Source organism: Dipodomys merriami, unplaced genomic scaffold (assembly GCF_024711535.1).
Source record: "Dipodomys merriami isolate MVZ:Mamm:240054 unplaced genomic scaffold, mDipMer1.0.p SCAF_24, whole genome shotgun sequence".
NCBI classification, from domain to species: Eukaryota; Metazoa; Chordata; class Mammalia; order Rodentia; family Heteromyidae; genus Dipodomys; species Dipodomys merriami.
The window spans coordinates 19336845-19351185 of record NW_027203826.1 but is presented as its reverse complement, the minus strand read 5'-3'; the positions used below and the strand labels follow the sequence as shown (position 1 = coordinate 19351185).

At 36.7% G+C, this 14341-nt stretch overlaps 1 protein-coding gene across 2 annotated transcripts in view; it reads left to right on the top strand.

The window, feature by feature from the left end:
• The window catches only part of Xpr1 (xenotropic and polytropic retrovirus receptor 1), a 128892-nt gene that overhangs the window by 82032 nt on the left and 32519 nt on the right, over positions 1-14341 (top strand). For both annotated transcript variants that reach the window (XM_070034329.1, XM_070034330.1), the window contains 3 exons: positions 838-919; positions 12629-12819; positions 13023-13202. In XM_070034329.1, the coding sequence (XP_069890430.1) occupies positions 838-919; positions 12629-12819; positions 13023-13202 (453 nt within the window). The remainder of the gene's footprint in view (positions 1-837; positions 920-12628; positions 12820-13022; positions 13203-14341) is intronic.

Below are 14341 nucleotides of genomic sequence, written 5' to 3'. Positions count from 1 at the left end.
AATTGCATTTAAAATCTCTGCTATAAAAAAGTCTTTAGTGGGGGCTGGGAAGGTGGCTCAGTGGCAGAGTGCTTGCCTTGCATGCCTGAGGTCCTGGGTTCAATTCCTCAGCACCACATAAGCAAAAAGAAAAATGCCGGAAGTGGCGTTGTGGCCCAGGTCCAGAGTTCAGACCCCATGATCGGACCCAAAAAAAAAAAAAGTCTTTAGTGTATACAAAATTAGATATTTCAGGTTATTTCATGACTCAGATCAGAGTTTTATAAAATAACTGACAACTCTATTCTAGTTTATAGGGTTATAGTTCATGGATAATTCTGTGATTCAGATTTATAAAGATCCAGATCATTGCAAGGCATAGTAGCAAAATCCCCAGCACTGGGGAGGCTGAACAAGAAGATAGCAGGTTCAAGGACAGCATGGACTACATAAACAGCCTGGACTATATAGACATAAATAAGACCCTGTCACCAAAAAAAAAAGAGAGAGAAAAAATGGATCATAAAACACTTAAGGTTTCATAGGTTCCTTTTGTATTTATTTTTACTGGCTTAGTTATATAGGGGAGGAATTCATTGTTACATCTTTATACAGTTTACACTGTATTTCAGTTTCACATATCATACTTTCTTCCCCTTCTCTTTAAAACAGCATTTCCAGGAGGTTTTCTTGTTCTGTTTTCATAGTTGCAAATTGTGTATTTTGACTATATTCAGCCCCATTTTTTTCTCCCACCAGCTATTTTTATAAATTGTGAAACTTTACTGCTTATTATAGCATATGCTAAATGTTATTTGATATCGTCTTATACTCAAAATGCTGTTTTTTGGTCCACAGCCTGCACCAGCATGGACTACTTTTAGGGTTGGCCTATTTTGTGGAATATTCATTGTACTAAATATTACCCTTGTGCTTGCAGGTAAGTAGTTTAAAGTTTGAAATAATTTATCCAAATTAATATGCCTGTGTCATATTCTGCCCCTGGATAAATAAATAAATAAATAAATGAAGCATTCGGGGCTGGGAATGTGGCTTAGGGGGTAGAGTGCTTGCCTAGCATGCATGAAGCCCTGGATTCAATTTCTCAGTACCACATAAACAGAAAAAGCCAGAAGTGGCAGTGTGGCTCAAGTGGTAGAGTGCTTGCCTTGAGCAAAAGAATCTCAGGGACAGTGCCCAGGCCTTGATTTCAAGCCTCAGGACTGGCCCTGCCCACCCAAAAAATCATGCATTCTTATACCAAAAATAGTGAAAGAAGTTTGTCAAGGCTAATTTTTTTTCTTTGGAGATTGGTTATTTGTCTCTTATTTGTTTTGTTTTTTTTTGTACTAGTTCTGGGGCTTGATCTCAGGGCTTGGGCTCTATCCTTGAGCTTCTTTTTGTTTAAGGCTAGTGCTCTAAATTTGAGCCACAGTTTCACTTCTGGCTTTTTCTGAGTAGTTTTTTAAGATAAAAGTCCCATGGAGTTTCCTGGCTGGGCTGGCTTTGAACCATGATCCTCAGATCTCAGCCTCCTTGAGTAGCTGGGATTACAGGCATAAGCCACTAGCACCCAGCTATTTTCTCTTTTGCCTTTGGGTATAGTTACACTTTTAATCATTGACCTCTTAATCTTCATCTTTTTTTGTTGTTGTTGGTTATTGGGCTTGAACTCTGGGCCTGGGCACTGTCCCTCACCTCTTCAGCTCAAGGCAAGCACTCTACCACTTGAGCCACAGGGCCACTTCGGTTTCTGGTCGTTTATTGGAGATAATGAGTCTCATGGACTTGTCTGCCCTGGTGGGCTTTGAACCACAATCCTCAGGTCTCAGCCTACTGAGTAGCTAGGATTCAAGACAAGAGCCACTGATGCCCAGCTTCTTCATCATTTTTTTAGTTTTAGTTTCAGTTTCTTCAGACTTCTTTGGGTTCCAGAATTTTAGCCTTCGTAATCATAGATGAAGATCAATAAACCTTATGCAATTTATTCACCAAAACTGACTTTGCTTATTGGAGATCCTCAGCCTTCTCCAGAACTATTTATGATTGCTTTGGTATATAGTTTTAAGAAACTTGTTTATGTAATCAAGTTAAAAAATTAGATAGTAGAAAAGGTTGCTTGCTCTTAAGCAATAGTAGCCTCAATACTAAGAAATAATGAAATAGTAAGGAAAGTGTAGTCTTACTAAATTTATCTGAAGAATTTTACCAAACCCCTCAATAGCATTTTACATTGTTTATCACTGCTTCTTTTGAAATATTTTCTTAGGTTGGCTTTCCTACTAAATTTTACTTGTGGATCTTTCCCAGTGTCTTTCACTAGCTATACTCTTCTTTGTAATATTGAAATATTGGGGGCATCCCATTAGATTAAATCCTTACATCTCTACTATTACTCATTTCCTGCTGAGGTAGTCTTACTTGAGCCTATTGCTGTAAATACCATTTACATGTTAAGGACTAATTAGCTGCATGACTATTTCATAGGCACCCCACACTTACATAGGAAAAAAGAACTCTTGATTTTCTGTCCCTAAGCAGCCTTTTCTTTTCTGTGGCATCACTTGTTACCTGGTTTCTTAGGCTGAAACCTTTTAGTTTTCCCTAGTGTTAGTCAAATTTCCATTACTGTGGCAGAATATCTGAGATTAGCGGTGTAAAAGGAGGAAATGTTAGCTAGGTGCCAGTGGCTCACACATGTAATTCTAGCTACTCAGGAGGCTGAGATCTGAGGTCAAGGTTCAAATCCAGCAGGGCAGGAAAGTCCATGAGACTCTTATCTCCATTTAACCACCAGAAAACCAGAAGTGCTGCTGTGGCTCAAGTGATAGAGTGCTAGCCTTGAGCTGAAGAGCCCAGGCCCAAAGTTAAAGCCCCACTCCCAACAAAAAAATCAAAAGGAGGAAATATTTGTTTTGACTCACTATTTCAGCCCATGGTTTGGCCCTGTCATTTTGGTCCTGGTCAGAACAATGTGGTGGGAAGCAAGTGGTGGAGCCAAGGTCATGGTCGCTGGGAGAAAATTAGGAAGGGGTTTGGCTCATGATATACCATTTAATGGCATATCCCCAATGACCTACTTCTCCAACTAGACCTACTTCCTGCTAAAGTTCCTAATATGCTAATAGAGCCATCATCTGAGAACAGTTTTTAACACATGACCTTTGGGGGAACATTTAAGATTCAGTCTAAAACATTATTCATCACTAATCCATCAGCAAATCCTGTTGCTCTGTCTTCAAATTATCTAAATCTAACTGCTTCTCACTACTTCTACCTGTATGGTCCTTATCTACGCAACATTTTTTTCTGAGCTTGTTTCCTTGAATCCACTGTTAACCTCCTATACAATATAAACCTATGGTGTTTTGTTTGTTTTATGTAGATCATGTCACTCTTCTATTTGAAATCCATTCCCATTCTCTTACAATAAAATCCAAACATTTTACAGTGGCCTATAAGATACAATAAAATATTGTCCCCATGGACCTCTCTTACTATATATCCTGTCATCCTCCCCTACACTCTCTGTTTTATCTACTGTTCTTTGAAAATTCTAAGTTCTTTCTCATCTGAGGGACTTGCAGTGGCCTAATGTATCTTTCCCAAGCTCTGTACATAGGTTACTTTATCCATTCATTTCGGTTCCCTTTTCAGTAGACCTTTCTAATCACCCTAAACCCAACTCTATTTTTTTTTTTATTTTTTTTTGCCAGTCCTGAGGCTTGAACTTAGGGCCTTGGCGCTATTCCTGAGCTTCTTTTGCTCAAGGCTAACACTCTACCACTTGAGCCACAGTGCCACTTCTGGCTTTTTCTGCTTGTGTGGTACTAAAGAATTGAATCCAGGGCTTCATGCATGCTAGGCAAGCACTCTGCCACTAAGCTACATTCCCAGCCTACCCTAAAATAATTTATTCTGTCCCTTTAGTGCTTATAATTAAAATATATTACATATTTATCTCTGTTTTCCCACTAAAATGTAAACTCTTTGATGCTTAAGCTTCGTCTCTTCTGTTCGCTAGTATATTTCCAGTACACTGAATGGAACACAAGAACTCAGAAAAAATTCGGGACATTTAAATAGATAGAAAAGAAGAACAATAAACTTAAATGATAGGAAGAAAACACAAATAGCAAAAATTGAAAAACAGAAACAGAAAAACAACTAATATCTAAAATCTTAGTTTCCTCCAGGCAAATACTTTCAACTTGAGGGCCAGTAATCATGGTATCCTTCAAGAGTCCATATGATTATAATTACAACTGTGTAATAATTTATTATAAAATTAAACCATTCATTCTGCAAAGGAATATGATTTAGAAATGTGTATATTCTGTTTTAGACTTTGAATGTAATCAAAATGAATGCCTGGTAGTTTAGATCACTGTTACACAGCCTTCGATAGTATGTATTATTTTATATTTCATGTTCCTTAACAGGGCCAACTATATATAACAGATGTTCAAGAAATAATTTGCACAACTCATTACACTTCATAAATGTTTTAACACTTCCAGTTATGTATTTTGAAACTATAACCCAAGTTGTAATAGCATTTAGAAAGTATATGAACTTTACCTATCAACAAGTATGTTTTTGTGTTGTTACAGTTCTCCTTCCCATTAGTTATTAAAAATTAAGTACCCTAAGCTTATGATGTAACATCGTTATATGTACTCCATGATCAGATATGAATCTAGCTAGGATATTAGGATAATCTAGGATAAATACAGTGTACTGATACAGAATACATAGAAATACTATAGCACAAAGCTAGACCTACATTATCGAGCTAGCTGCTGAGCATTAACATAGAAAAGAAAACTTCTTTCCTTATAAAGTTCATTATGTTAGGAAGATTAACACAATAATTATAATACATTTTGAGGTAGAAGGTATTAAATGTTCTAACCAGTTCAAAGGAATAGGAATAACTGAGCACTTTTTTTTTTTTTTTTTTTTTTTTTTTTTTTTGCCTGTCCAGGAGCTTGAACTCAGGGCCTAGGTGCTATCCTTGAACCTCTTTGTGCTCATGGTTTGTGCTCTACCACTTGAGCTGCAGCACCACTTCCAGCTTTTTCTGAGTAGTTTATTGGAGATAAGAACCTCACAGGCTTTTGTACCTGGACTGGCTCCAAACTGTGGTCCTCAGATCTCAGCCTCCTGAGTAGCTAGGATTACAGGCATGAGCCACCGGTGCCCAGCTGCAACTCTTTGCTTTTAAATAAGACTATCAGGGAAGACCTGATGGAAGACATGGTGTTTAAGCTAGGTATTAGTGGAATGAAAGGTATTCTCTGAAAAGGAAACAGATGAGCAAAGAAATCTAGTTAGCCTGTCTATGGCCATACCACCCTGAACGTGCCCGATCTCATCTGATCTCGGAAGCTAAGCAGGGTCGGGCCTGGTTAGTACTTGGATGGGAGAAATCTAGTTAGCCCAGGATACCAGTGAGATTTAGGAGGAAGGAATGGGTTGTGAAAGTAAGGTAGTAAATTTACCTAGAGTCAAACAGGTATTATCTAAAGCACTCTCTCTCTTGCTCATTTGTGGGTGGCATTCTTTGATTTCCAAGACAAATGTGGTAGTATGACCATCATCACTTTCATTTAAAAAAGACATCAAAAAATATAAACTTTATTTTCATGCGAATTAATTAAAAAGTCTTTTTTAAAATTCAGGATAAAGGGGGCTTTGTTTAGTAAAGACTTTTGTGATACACTTTGGTGGGTTTTTTTATGTGTGTGATTTATGTGTTTAATGTTATGCATGGGGTTTTCTTACCTCAGAACCTTTTTTTGTTTGGTCTTTGTGAGTGTTCTTGAGGGGGAGCACAGTTAAACCCAGCTGACTACCCTTACTTATCTCCCAGCAGGGCCTCAGTGTTGAGAGTGAGGAAGAGTGCAGTAGTAGTAATACATGTTCCAGCATGATTTTTTTTTAGCATTAACATAAAAATTATGTGTGTAATTGCTTTGGTTTCTCAGGAGACAAGACCCAGTGTTTAGTAATTTGTCTGAAAAATCATGTATTCCATAATTTAATTTCATAAAGATGAAAGGTTTTTTTAACTTGTGTATCTCAATAGAGATTCTTTGATATATACTATATTTCACTGTCTTTGGCCATTTACAATCAATATAAGGGTGTGATATAGGCACTTACACAAACTAGTGGTAAGAATATGGTTGCAAGCTTTTTTGAAAATAATTTAAGAATACATATATAAATTTTAAATATCTCTAAGCAACTTTATTTCTATAGATATCCTTGTACTTATATATGTGCATATGTATGCACATATATTTTTAATTGCCCTGATACAACAGAATGCCATGTAAATATTAAAATGGATGGAAAGGTAGAAGTAAAATGGGGTATAGCACTTTAGGGAGCACTTTTGTTTGACATGCTTTCCAAATCTGAACACATTAAGTTTAGATCCAGCTGTATCAATGGAAAGTTCTTCTTTTCTTTTCTTTTTTTTTTTGTGTGTGAGATAAATTTTAAAAATTTTTTGGTGAAAAGCCTAGACTCTCACACTCTCCTATTTGAGCCAAAACCCTGCCCAATCCTATCCACCCGAAGGCATGAATGAGAATTTTAGTAGCAGTGCTGTTTGTGATTATTGCAAAACTTGAAACAATCCAAATATTCATAGACAATAGAATAAATAAACTACTTTGAACCCGGTGAAATAATATATAATAGTGTGGAGAATGAAATACAACTTCATTGAAGAACATGGATGAGTCTTATAAACAAATGTTGATTTAAAAAAAGGTTGCACACATTTTTTAAAGTACAAATTTTGTGAGTCCATTTACATAGAATTCAAGTGAGTAAGATTTTGTTAAAGAGAAGGATATGAAGTGGGCCACTGGTATACAGTTAATGTGCTGTATTCCCTATTTTGAGTTCTGTCACTTTTATCATTACTCATGATAATGTATAGTTATAATTTATCCATATTTCTTTATTACACAGCATTAGGAAATAACAGCTGTTTGTGTGCTAATCTGGAAAAATGACACTTCTGTGATACTTTTTGTTTTTTAAAAAACAGGCTTTAGAACATGGATAGCATACTCCCAATAGTTCTTTGTACTTGAAGAATTGTTAAAAGATAATAGATAAAATTGTTAGCTTGGTATCCTCCAGGGAAGGGACTTGGACTGAGAAGAGGCTTTTTATATCCGTCATAATATTTGAAGGCCTTTTCTTATATGTGTATTCCTTTTTAAATTTTGTAAAACTTCTTTTAAAGAAAACTGGTTTGGAAACTTGGTACTGTATATAAAAGATTCATTTTTTTAACTTTTAAGATAGGCTTCTTGGGGCGCAGGGGCAGAATTTTTGTTTTTATTTTATTTATTTATTTTGTCGGTTGTGTGTCTTGAACTCTGGGCCTGGACTTTCTTGCCTGGGCTGGCTTTGAACCATGATCCTCAGATCTCAGCCTCCTGAGTAGCTAGGATTACAGGCGTGAGCCACCAGTGCCTGGCTAGAATTTGTTTTAATATGGACACACTGGTGTGTATACAACCAAGCCGTGTTGTACAGGTTTGGGGGATGGGGATGTGGCTAGTGGTAGAGTGATTGTCTAGCATGCTTGAGGCCCTGGTTTCCATACCTCAGTACCACATAAACAGAAAAATCCAGAAGTGGCGCTGTGCCTCAGGTGGTAGAGTGCCAGCTTTGAGCAAAAGTAACTCAGGTACAGTGGGGTGCTGGTGGCTCACGCCTGTAATCCTAGCTACTCAGGAGGCTGAGATCTGAGGATCATGGTTCAAAGCTAACCAGGGCAGGAAAGTCCATATGAGACTCTTATCTCCAATTAACCACCAGAAAATCGGAAGTGGCGCTGTAGCTCAAGTGGTAGAGCGCTCTCCTTGAGCTGAAGAGCTGAGGGACAGCACCTAGGCTCAGAATTCAAGCCCCATGACTGACAAAAAAAAAAAAAGTGATAGTAATTCTAGTTTTTTTTTTAATTCCATGGAGTTCTGATGATAACCTTATTAACTGGCAAGAGATGTTGTAGCTTATCTCCAGTACATCTACAAAAGATTATTTCAGAAAGATCCTGCCAGAAAAAAATTTCATTTACTTAAATGAAAGTTTATGTTATCAAGTAGAACTTAGGTTTTATAATTATGTTTTATGAATATATTACATTTTTCTGTTCATGGTAGTTTTCTTCATATGTAGAAAGAATATTACAGCTGTTAGAATCATAGATATATCTACTAGCTAGGCTATTTATCTTTTATCCATGGTCACAGATTTATTTTATTTTATTTTTTTGGTGCTAGTTCTGGAGCTTGAATCCAGGGCCTGGGTGCTGTCCCTGAGCTTTTTTGTTCCAGGCTAGTACTCTGTCACTTGAGCCACAGCTCCACTTCCAATTTTTTTGTTGACTACTTGGAGATAAGAGTCTAAATGGACTTTTTTTGCCCTGGATGGCTTCAAATTACTATCCTCGGACCTCAGCCTCCTGAGTAGTTAGGATTACATGAGCCACCAGTGCCTGGCTAACCACAGATTTTTAATTGGACAGATTTAAAAAATTGTGATATGTTACAGCATATCTATAATAGTTGAAATCATGTGTCTAACAAAGAAGTGAGACTTTTTGTCTCTATGAAATTTCCTACTCTGGATATTTCTTATAACCAATATTCAATATGAGGCACTTTTTGTATGGCTTCCTTCAATTAGCCTAATGTTTTCAGGGTTCATTTATGTTCATTATGTGTCAGTACTTAATTCCTTAAAATTTCTTACATTTCTACCTCTCAGAGGTTTTTTTGTTTTTTGTTTTGGGGTTTTGTTTTTTTTGTTTGGGGCTTGGAGGGTTTTGTGCTACCAGTCCTGAGGTTTGAACTCAGGGCCCTGGTGCTGTTTCTGTGTTTTTTTTTTTTAACTAAGTTAGCACTCTATTACTTGAGCTACAGCCCCGCTTTTGATTTTTGGTGGCTAATTGAAGATTGGACTCTCTACTGCATGGGCAGGTTTAAACTTTGATCCTCAGATTTCAGTATCTTGAATAGCTAGGATTATACAGATATGAGCCACTGACGCCCAGCAAATGTTCTTACTTTTGATCTTATTAACAAATTAATGAGAATAGATGTTAACCCAATTGACCAATAAGGAAAGTGAGTTTTAGAAAAAATACATCATTTGGTTTACTAGGATTTGATATTTAGTCTATAGAATTTAATTCCAAAGCACAGGCTTTCTCTATCATGTTATTTTTTCTGTCTCATTGTTTTAAGAACTGTAAAATACAAAGAAAAATAATAATTGATTTTAAGTAAATGAATAAATTGGTGAAAAGACAATATAAGGCCATTTAGGTGCAAGCAAATGTGATAAAAAGATGCTTGTTTAAAAACTATAAAAAATTATCAAAAGCTAAGAATTAATGTCTCACAAATTTGTATGCCATTCAAATAAGTATGATGTGATAGCTTGTTATTTTAATTTGTGTTTTCCTAATGACTAGTCATTTTAAGCATCTTTTCATGAGCTTACTGATCATTTGCATTTTTTCTTTGGACAAATGTCTATCCGAATCTTGTGCTCATGTTTTCATTGAGTTGTCTTGTTATTAAGTTCTCTAATTATTCTGAATATTAAGCTGTTTTTAAATAAGTAGTTTACAAATATTCTCTAACTCTGTAAGTCATGTTTTGTTTTGTTTTGTTTTGTTTTGAGACAGAGTCTTACCATGTAAACCAGGCTGATATAAAACTGTGATTCTCCTACCTCAGCTTTCCAAGTGCAGGGCTTTTAGGCTGCTCAGTATGTTTTTACTTGCTTGTAACAGTCCATGTATCTACAAGAGTTTAATTTTTATGAACTCAAATCACCTGCTTCTTCTTTTGCATATCTTTTTAGTGTCATATGTACAGCCATAGCCAAATTGAAGACTGAAAATCTGCCTTTTTGTTTTTTCTAAGAGTTTTATAGCATTAGCTCATATGTGACCATCAGTTTGGGGTTTTTTTTTCAAGTAAGGGGTAGGTTTATTCATCGTTCCGGCTGACACCAGGCCATCTTGGTCCTCCACGTGGTGGGGAAAGGCCTGGGAAAGAGAGCTGGGAGAGCTGGGAAAGAGAGAGAGCTGGGAAAGAGAAGGGAAGGAAAGAGCTGAGAAAGAGCTAGAAAAGAGCAGAGAGAGCTAGAAAAGAGAAGGGAGCTGGGAAAGAGAAGAGAAGGAAAGAGCTGAGAAAGAGCTAGAAAAGAGCAGAGAGAGAGTCTGGGAAAGGTGGGAAAGAGAGAGCTAGGAAAGAGAAGAGAGCTGGGAAAGAGAAGAGAAGGAAAGAGCTGAGGAAAAGCTAGAAAAGAGCAGAGAGAGAGCGTGACCATCAGTTTTGAACCAGTTTTTGTACATGATATGAATAGCCAACTGTCAAAGTACTAGCTAAAGAATTTGCTTTTCTGTGGAATCTTTGCTCACTATTTTGAAAGTCAGCTGGCCATAGATCTATAGATTTCTTTCAGTGTGTTTCTTTTTTTTTTTGTTTTGTTTTGTTTTGTTTTGTTGTTGTGGGGCTTGAACTCTGGGCTTGGGCACTGTCCTTGTGCTCTTCATCTCAAAGCGAGCACTCTATTGCTTGAGCCACAGCACTACTTCCAGTTTTCTAGTAGTTTTATTGGAGATAAGAGTCTCACGGACTTTCCTGCCTGGGCTGGCTTTGAACCTCGATCCTCAGATCTCAGCCTCCTGAGTAGCTAGGGTTACAGGCGTGAGCCACCAGTGCCCAGCTTGTTTCTTGTATTTTTTCAGTACATTTTTCTGTCTTTTTTTTTTCCCCCCCTGATCCTGGAGCTTGAACCTCTGGGCCTAGGTACTGCCCCTGAGCTGCTTTTGCTAAAGAGTAGCACTCTACCACTTGAGCCACAGTGCCACTGCTGGCTTTTTTTCTGAGTAGTTTATTGGAGATAACAGTCTCACAGACTTTCCCACCTAGGCTGGCTTCAAACTGTGATTGTCAGATCTTACCCTGAGTAGCTAGGATTACAGAGTGAAATACCAGCAGCACCAGCTGTATGTCTGTTTTTATGTCAGTGCCACACTGTTTTGATTACTGTAGGTTTATAGTAAGGTTTAAAATTTAGAAATAAGAGTTCCCTGGCTGTGTTCTTTTTATTATTGTTTTAGCTTTTTGGGATCTCCTGCAATATTGTATGAACTCAAGATCAACTTTTTCCATTTCTCCCAAAGGAAAAGGGCTATCTAAATTTTGGTATGGGTGCCCTTACATCTGTATACTAATTTAGGTTGTATTGCCATTCTGATATCAGTCTTCTAATCTATTAATATGGAACTTCTATTTTTTTTGTCAGTCGAGGGGCTTGAATGTGGGCCTGGGCACTGTCCCTCAGCTCTTTAGCTCTAGGCTACCTGCCATTCTAAACTTGAGCCACAGGACCACTTCCGGTTTTCTGGTGGTTAATTAGAGATAAGAGTCTCACTGACTTTCCTGCCCAGGCTGGCTTTGAACCATGATCCTCAGATCTCAGCCTCCTAAGTAGCAAGGATTATAGGCATGAGCCACCAGCGCCCAGCTGGAATTCTTTTTATATGTTCAAGTTTACTTTAAGTTTTTAAGCAATATTTTGTAGTTTTCATTGTACAACTCTTTTTACTTTTTGGGTTAAAGTTACTCGTAGACATTTTCTTATTTATAATGCTGTTTTCTTAATTTCATTTTAAGATACTTTATGATTGGAATTTGTATATTGATTTTACTATGTCTAATCTATTATGGCTACTTTGAAATTTATATGTTATTTTTGTTTCCTTACTTTTGTACTGTATCTGTGATCTTTGTTTTAGAATCAGAATGTAAAGCTAAATCTAGTTTTCCATTTAATAATCTCCTTGTTTTCATACTTATTCCCTTTAAAATTATTAATGAGGTTTATGTCAATTATGTTCAAAGTCTTCCACTGACTTATACATCAAAATAAAAGCTTAATTCTTTAAGAAGTACTGACAAACTCTCCCACTTTACCTCCTTGAAATTCCAATCATAATGACCTTGGCCTTGTTAACTAGGGCCCTTTGTACTTTGTCCACCTGGGGTCCTCTGACTATTCCAGTGGTTTTGTTTCTATTTCCTTGAGATCTTAGCAAATGTGTCTCCTGAGAGTTTTTCCTGATCAGGTGACCTGAATATGCTTAATACTCATAATTGGCTAAATATTAGTTTAGGCATTTGATATATGTTCTTTTTTATTCTTTTTTTAAAAAGGAAGGGAGGGAAAGAAGAATAGAGCAATTCTGTGAATTAGATATTATCATGTCTAGTTTAATAGTAAAAAAAAACAACCAAAGAGATTATATTATATCAGAAATCCTCAGCTGACATAACTGATCTTTTGATTCTAAGCCATGTCAGCATTCTTCATAATAATCTAAGAAATTAATGAAGCAGTGGAATAACATGCTAAAAGCCAAGTTTGAGGAAAATTGCTCTGCAGAGTAAATGCAAAAAGAATCTGGAGGCAAGTTGAAATTATATAGGTATAGGTTTTATTTATGAAAAATTCCATGTTAGGGCTAGGTCTTAGAAAATGAAAAAGTAAAAGTGACATCATGGGTTTTATAACTGACCAATAAATTTTCTTTCAGCTGTGTTTAAACTTGAAACAGATACAGGTATATGGCCCTTGATAAGAATCTATCGTGGTGGCTTTCTTCTGATTGAATTCCTTTTTCTACTGGGCATCAACACATATGGTTGGAGACAGGCTGGAGTAAATCATGTGCTCATCTTTGAACTTAATCCAAGAAGCAATTTGTCTCATCAACATCTTTTTGAGGTAATCAAAGCAAGATATAAAATCCTATGACTATTGTTTGCCTTAGTTGTATAGTAGGTTTAATAGGTACTGAAATCCATCTATTAGAATTATTGGCTTATTACTAATCATTTTATTTATCTTCATTTATTAAAGATACTTCTGAGTAGTAATACAAATAAAACTAATTTTCTTTTTTTCTTTCCTTCCCTATTTTTTACCAGATTGCTGGATTCCTGGGGATATTGTGGTGCCTGAGCCTTTTGGCATGCTTCTTTGCTCCAATTAGTGTCATCCCCACATATGTCTATCCACTTGCCCTTTATGGATTTATGATCTTCTTTCTTATCAATCCCACCAAAACTTTTTATTATAAGTCTCGGTTTTGGCTCCTTAAGCTGCTGGTAAGTTCAGAAACTTCTGTGTAGCATTTAAAAAATAGTATAAAACCAAAGCTACTGGGTTGTAGGATTTGAGAAGGTTACTATTTACATCTATGCACATGGTACCCCAGCTTTGGTGGCAAAAACTGCAGTGACTGAACTCAGCCAATTTTCTTTTTTTTTTTTTTTGCTGGTTGTGGGGCCTGAACTCAGGGCCTGGGCACTGTTGCTCAGCTCTTCAGCTCAAGGCTAGCGCTCTACCACTTGAGCCACAGCGCCCACTTCCTGCTTTTACTGTTTATGTGGTGCTGAGGAATTGAACCCAGGGCCTCATGCATGCATGGCAAGCGCTCTACCACTGAGCCACCCTCCCAGCCCAATAAACTATACTTTTAAACACTGATATTTATCGGTTACACTTGTTGGTCACTTTATTTTAAATATTTAACTTTGATCTAATAGATCAAATTAGTAGAATATAAAAGTCAGTTTTGGAAAACATACATTTATTCACAAGTCTAGAAAGTAGAAATTTAAAGGTCATCTTTGCCATTTATCTATTCACTTACCTTCATTGATTAACATTCTACTCTACCCATTCCCCCTCCTTCACTACCAAAAACATATACAGTATCCAGAGCTTATGGTTACAAATAGGATAGCTTATCTTTTTGGCTTGTTGGACCCACAGAAGGAGTATGAGCGTTATCAATGGACTGAAGCAGAGAGCCAAAATATATTGCCTCAGAAAACAATGTCTCAGCCTTCATTGTGTCCCGCAGACACCTGATACCACTTTCTGAGATCCAATACACATAACTTTCATAGATGACACCAGAAAAATATTTAGAGAAAGAATAGAAAGAACAAACTAAGTCTAAAAGGAGAGTTTTCATAGACTCTTAGATTGAATTTGTCTATTGAGTATACCCACTTAGCCAAACGACTACTCCTTAGACAAAATTCTTTCAGTGCATTTCTCCTGTATAATAAGATGGAGTCTGATATAATGAAAATAAAAGCTGCCTTCATTCCATCTTCACACAGGTTTATCAATGCAATCTTCACAGTTTAAACACATTTCTGGTGATAGCATTACTCTCTAATCTTAGTTTCTCTGCAGTGTCAGGATTTCTGTTTATAGTGGTAATAGATTTCCA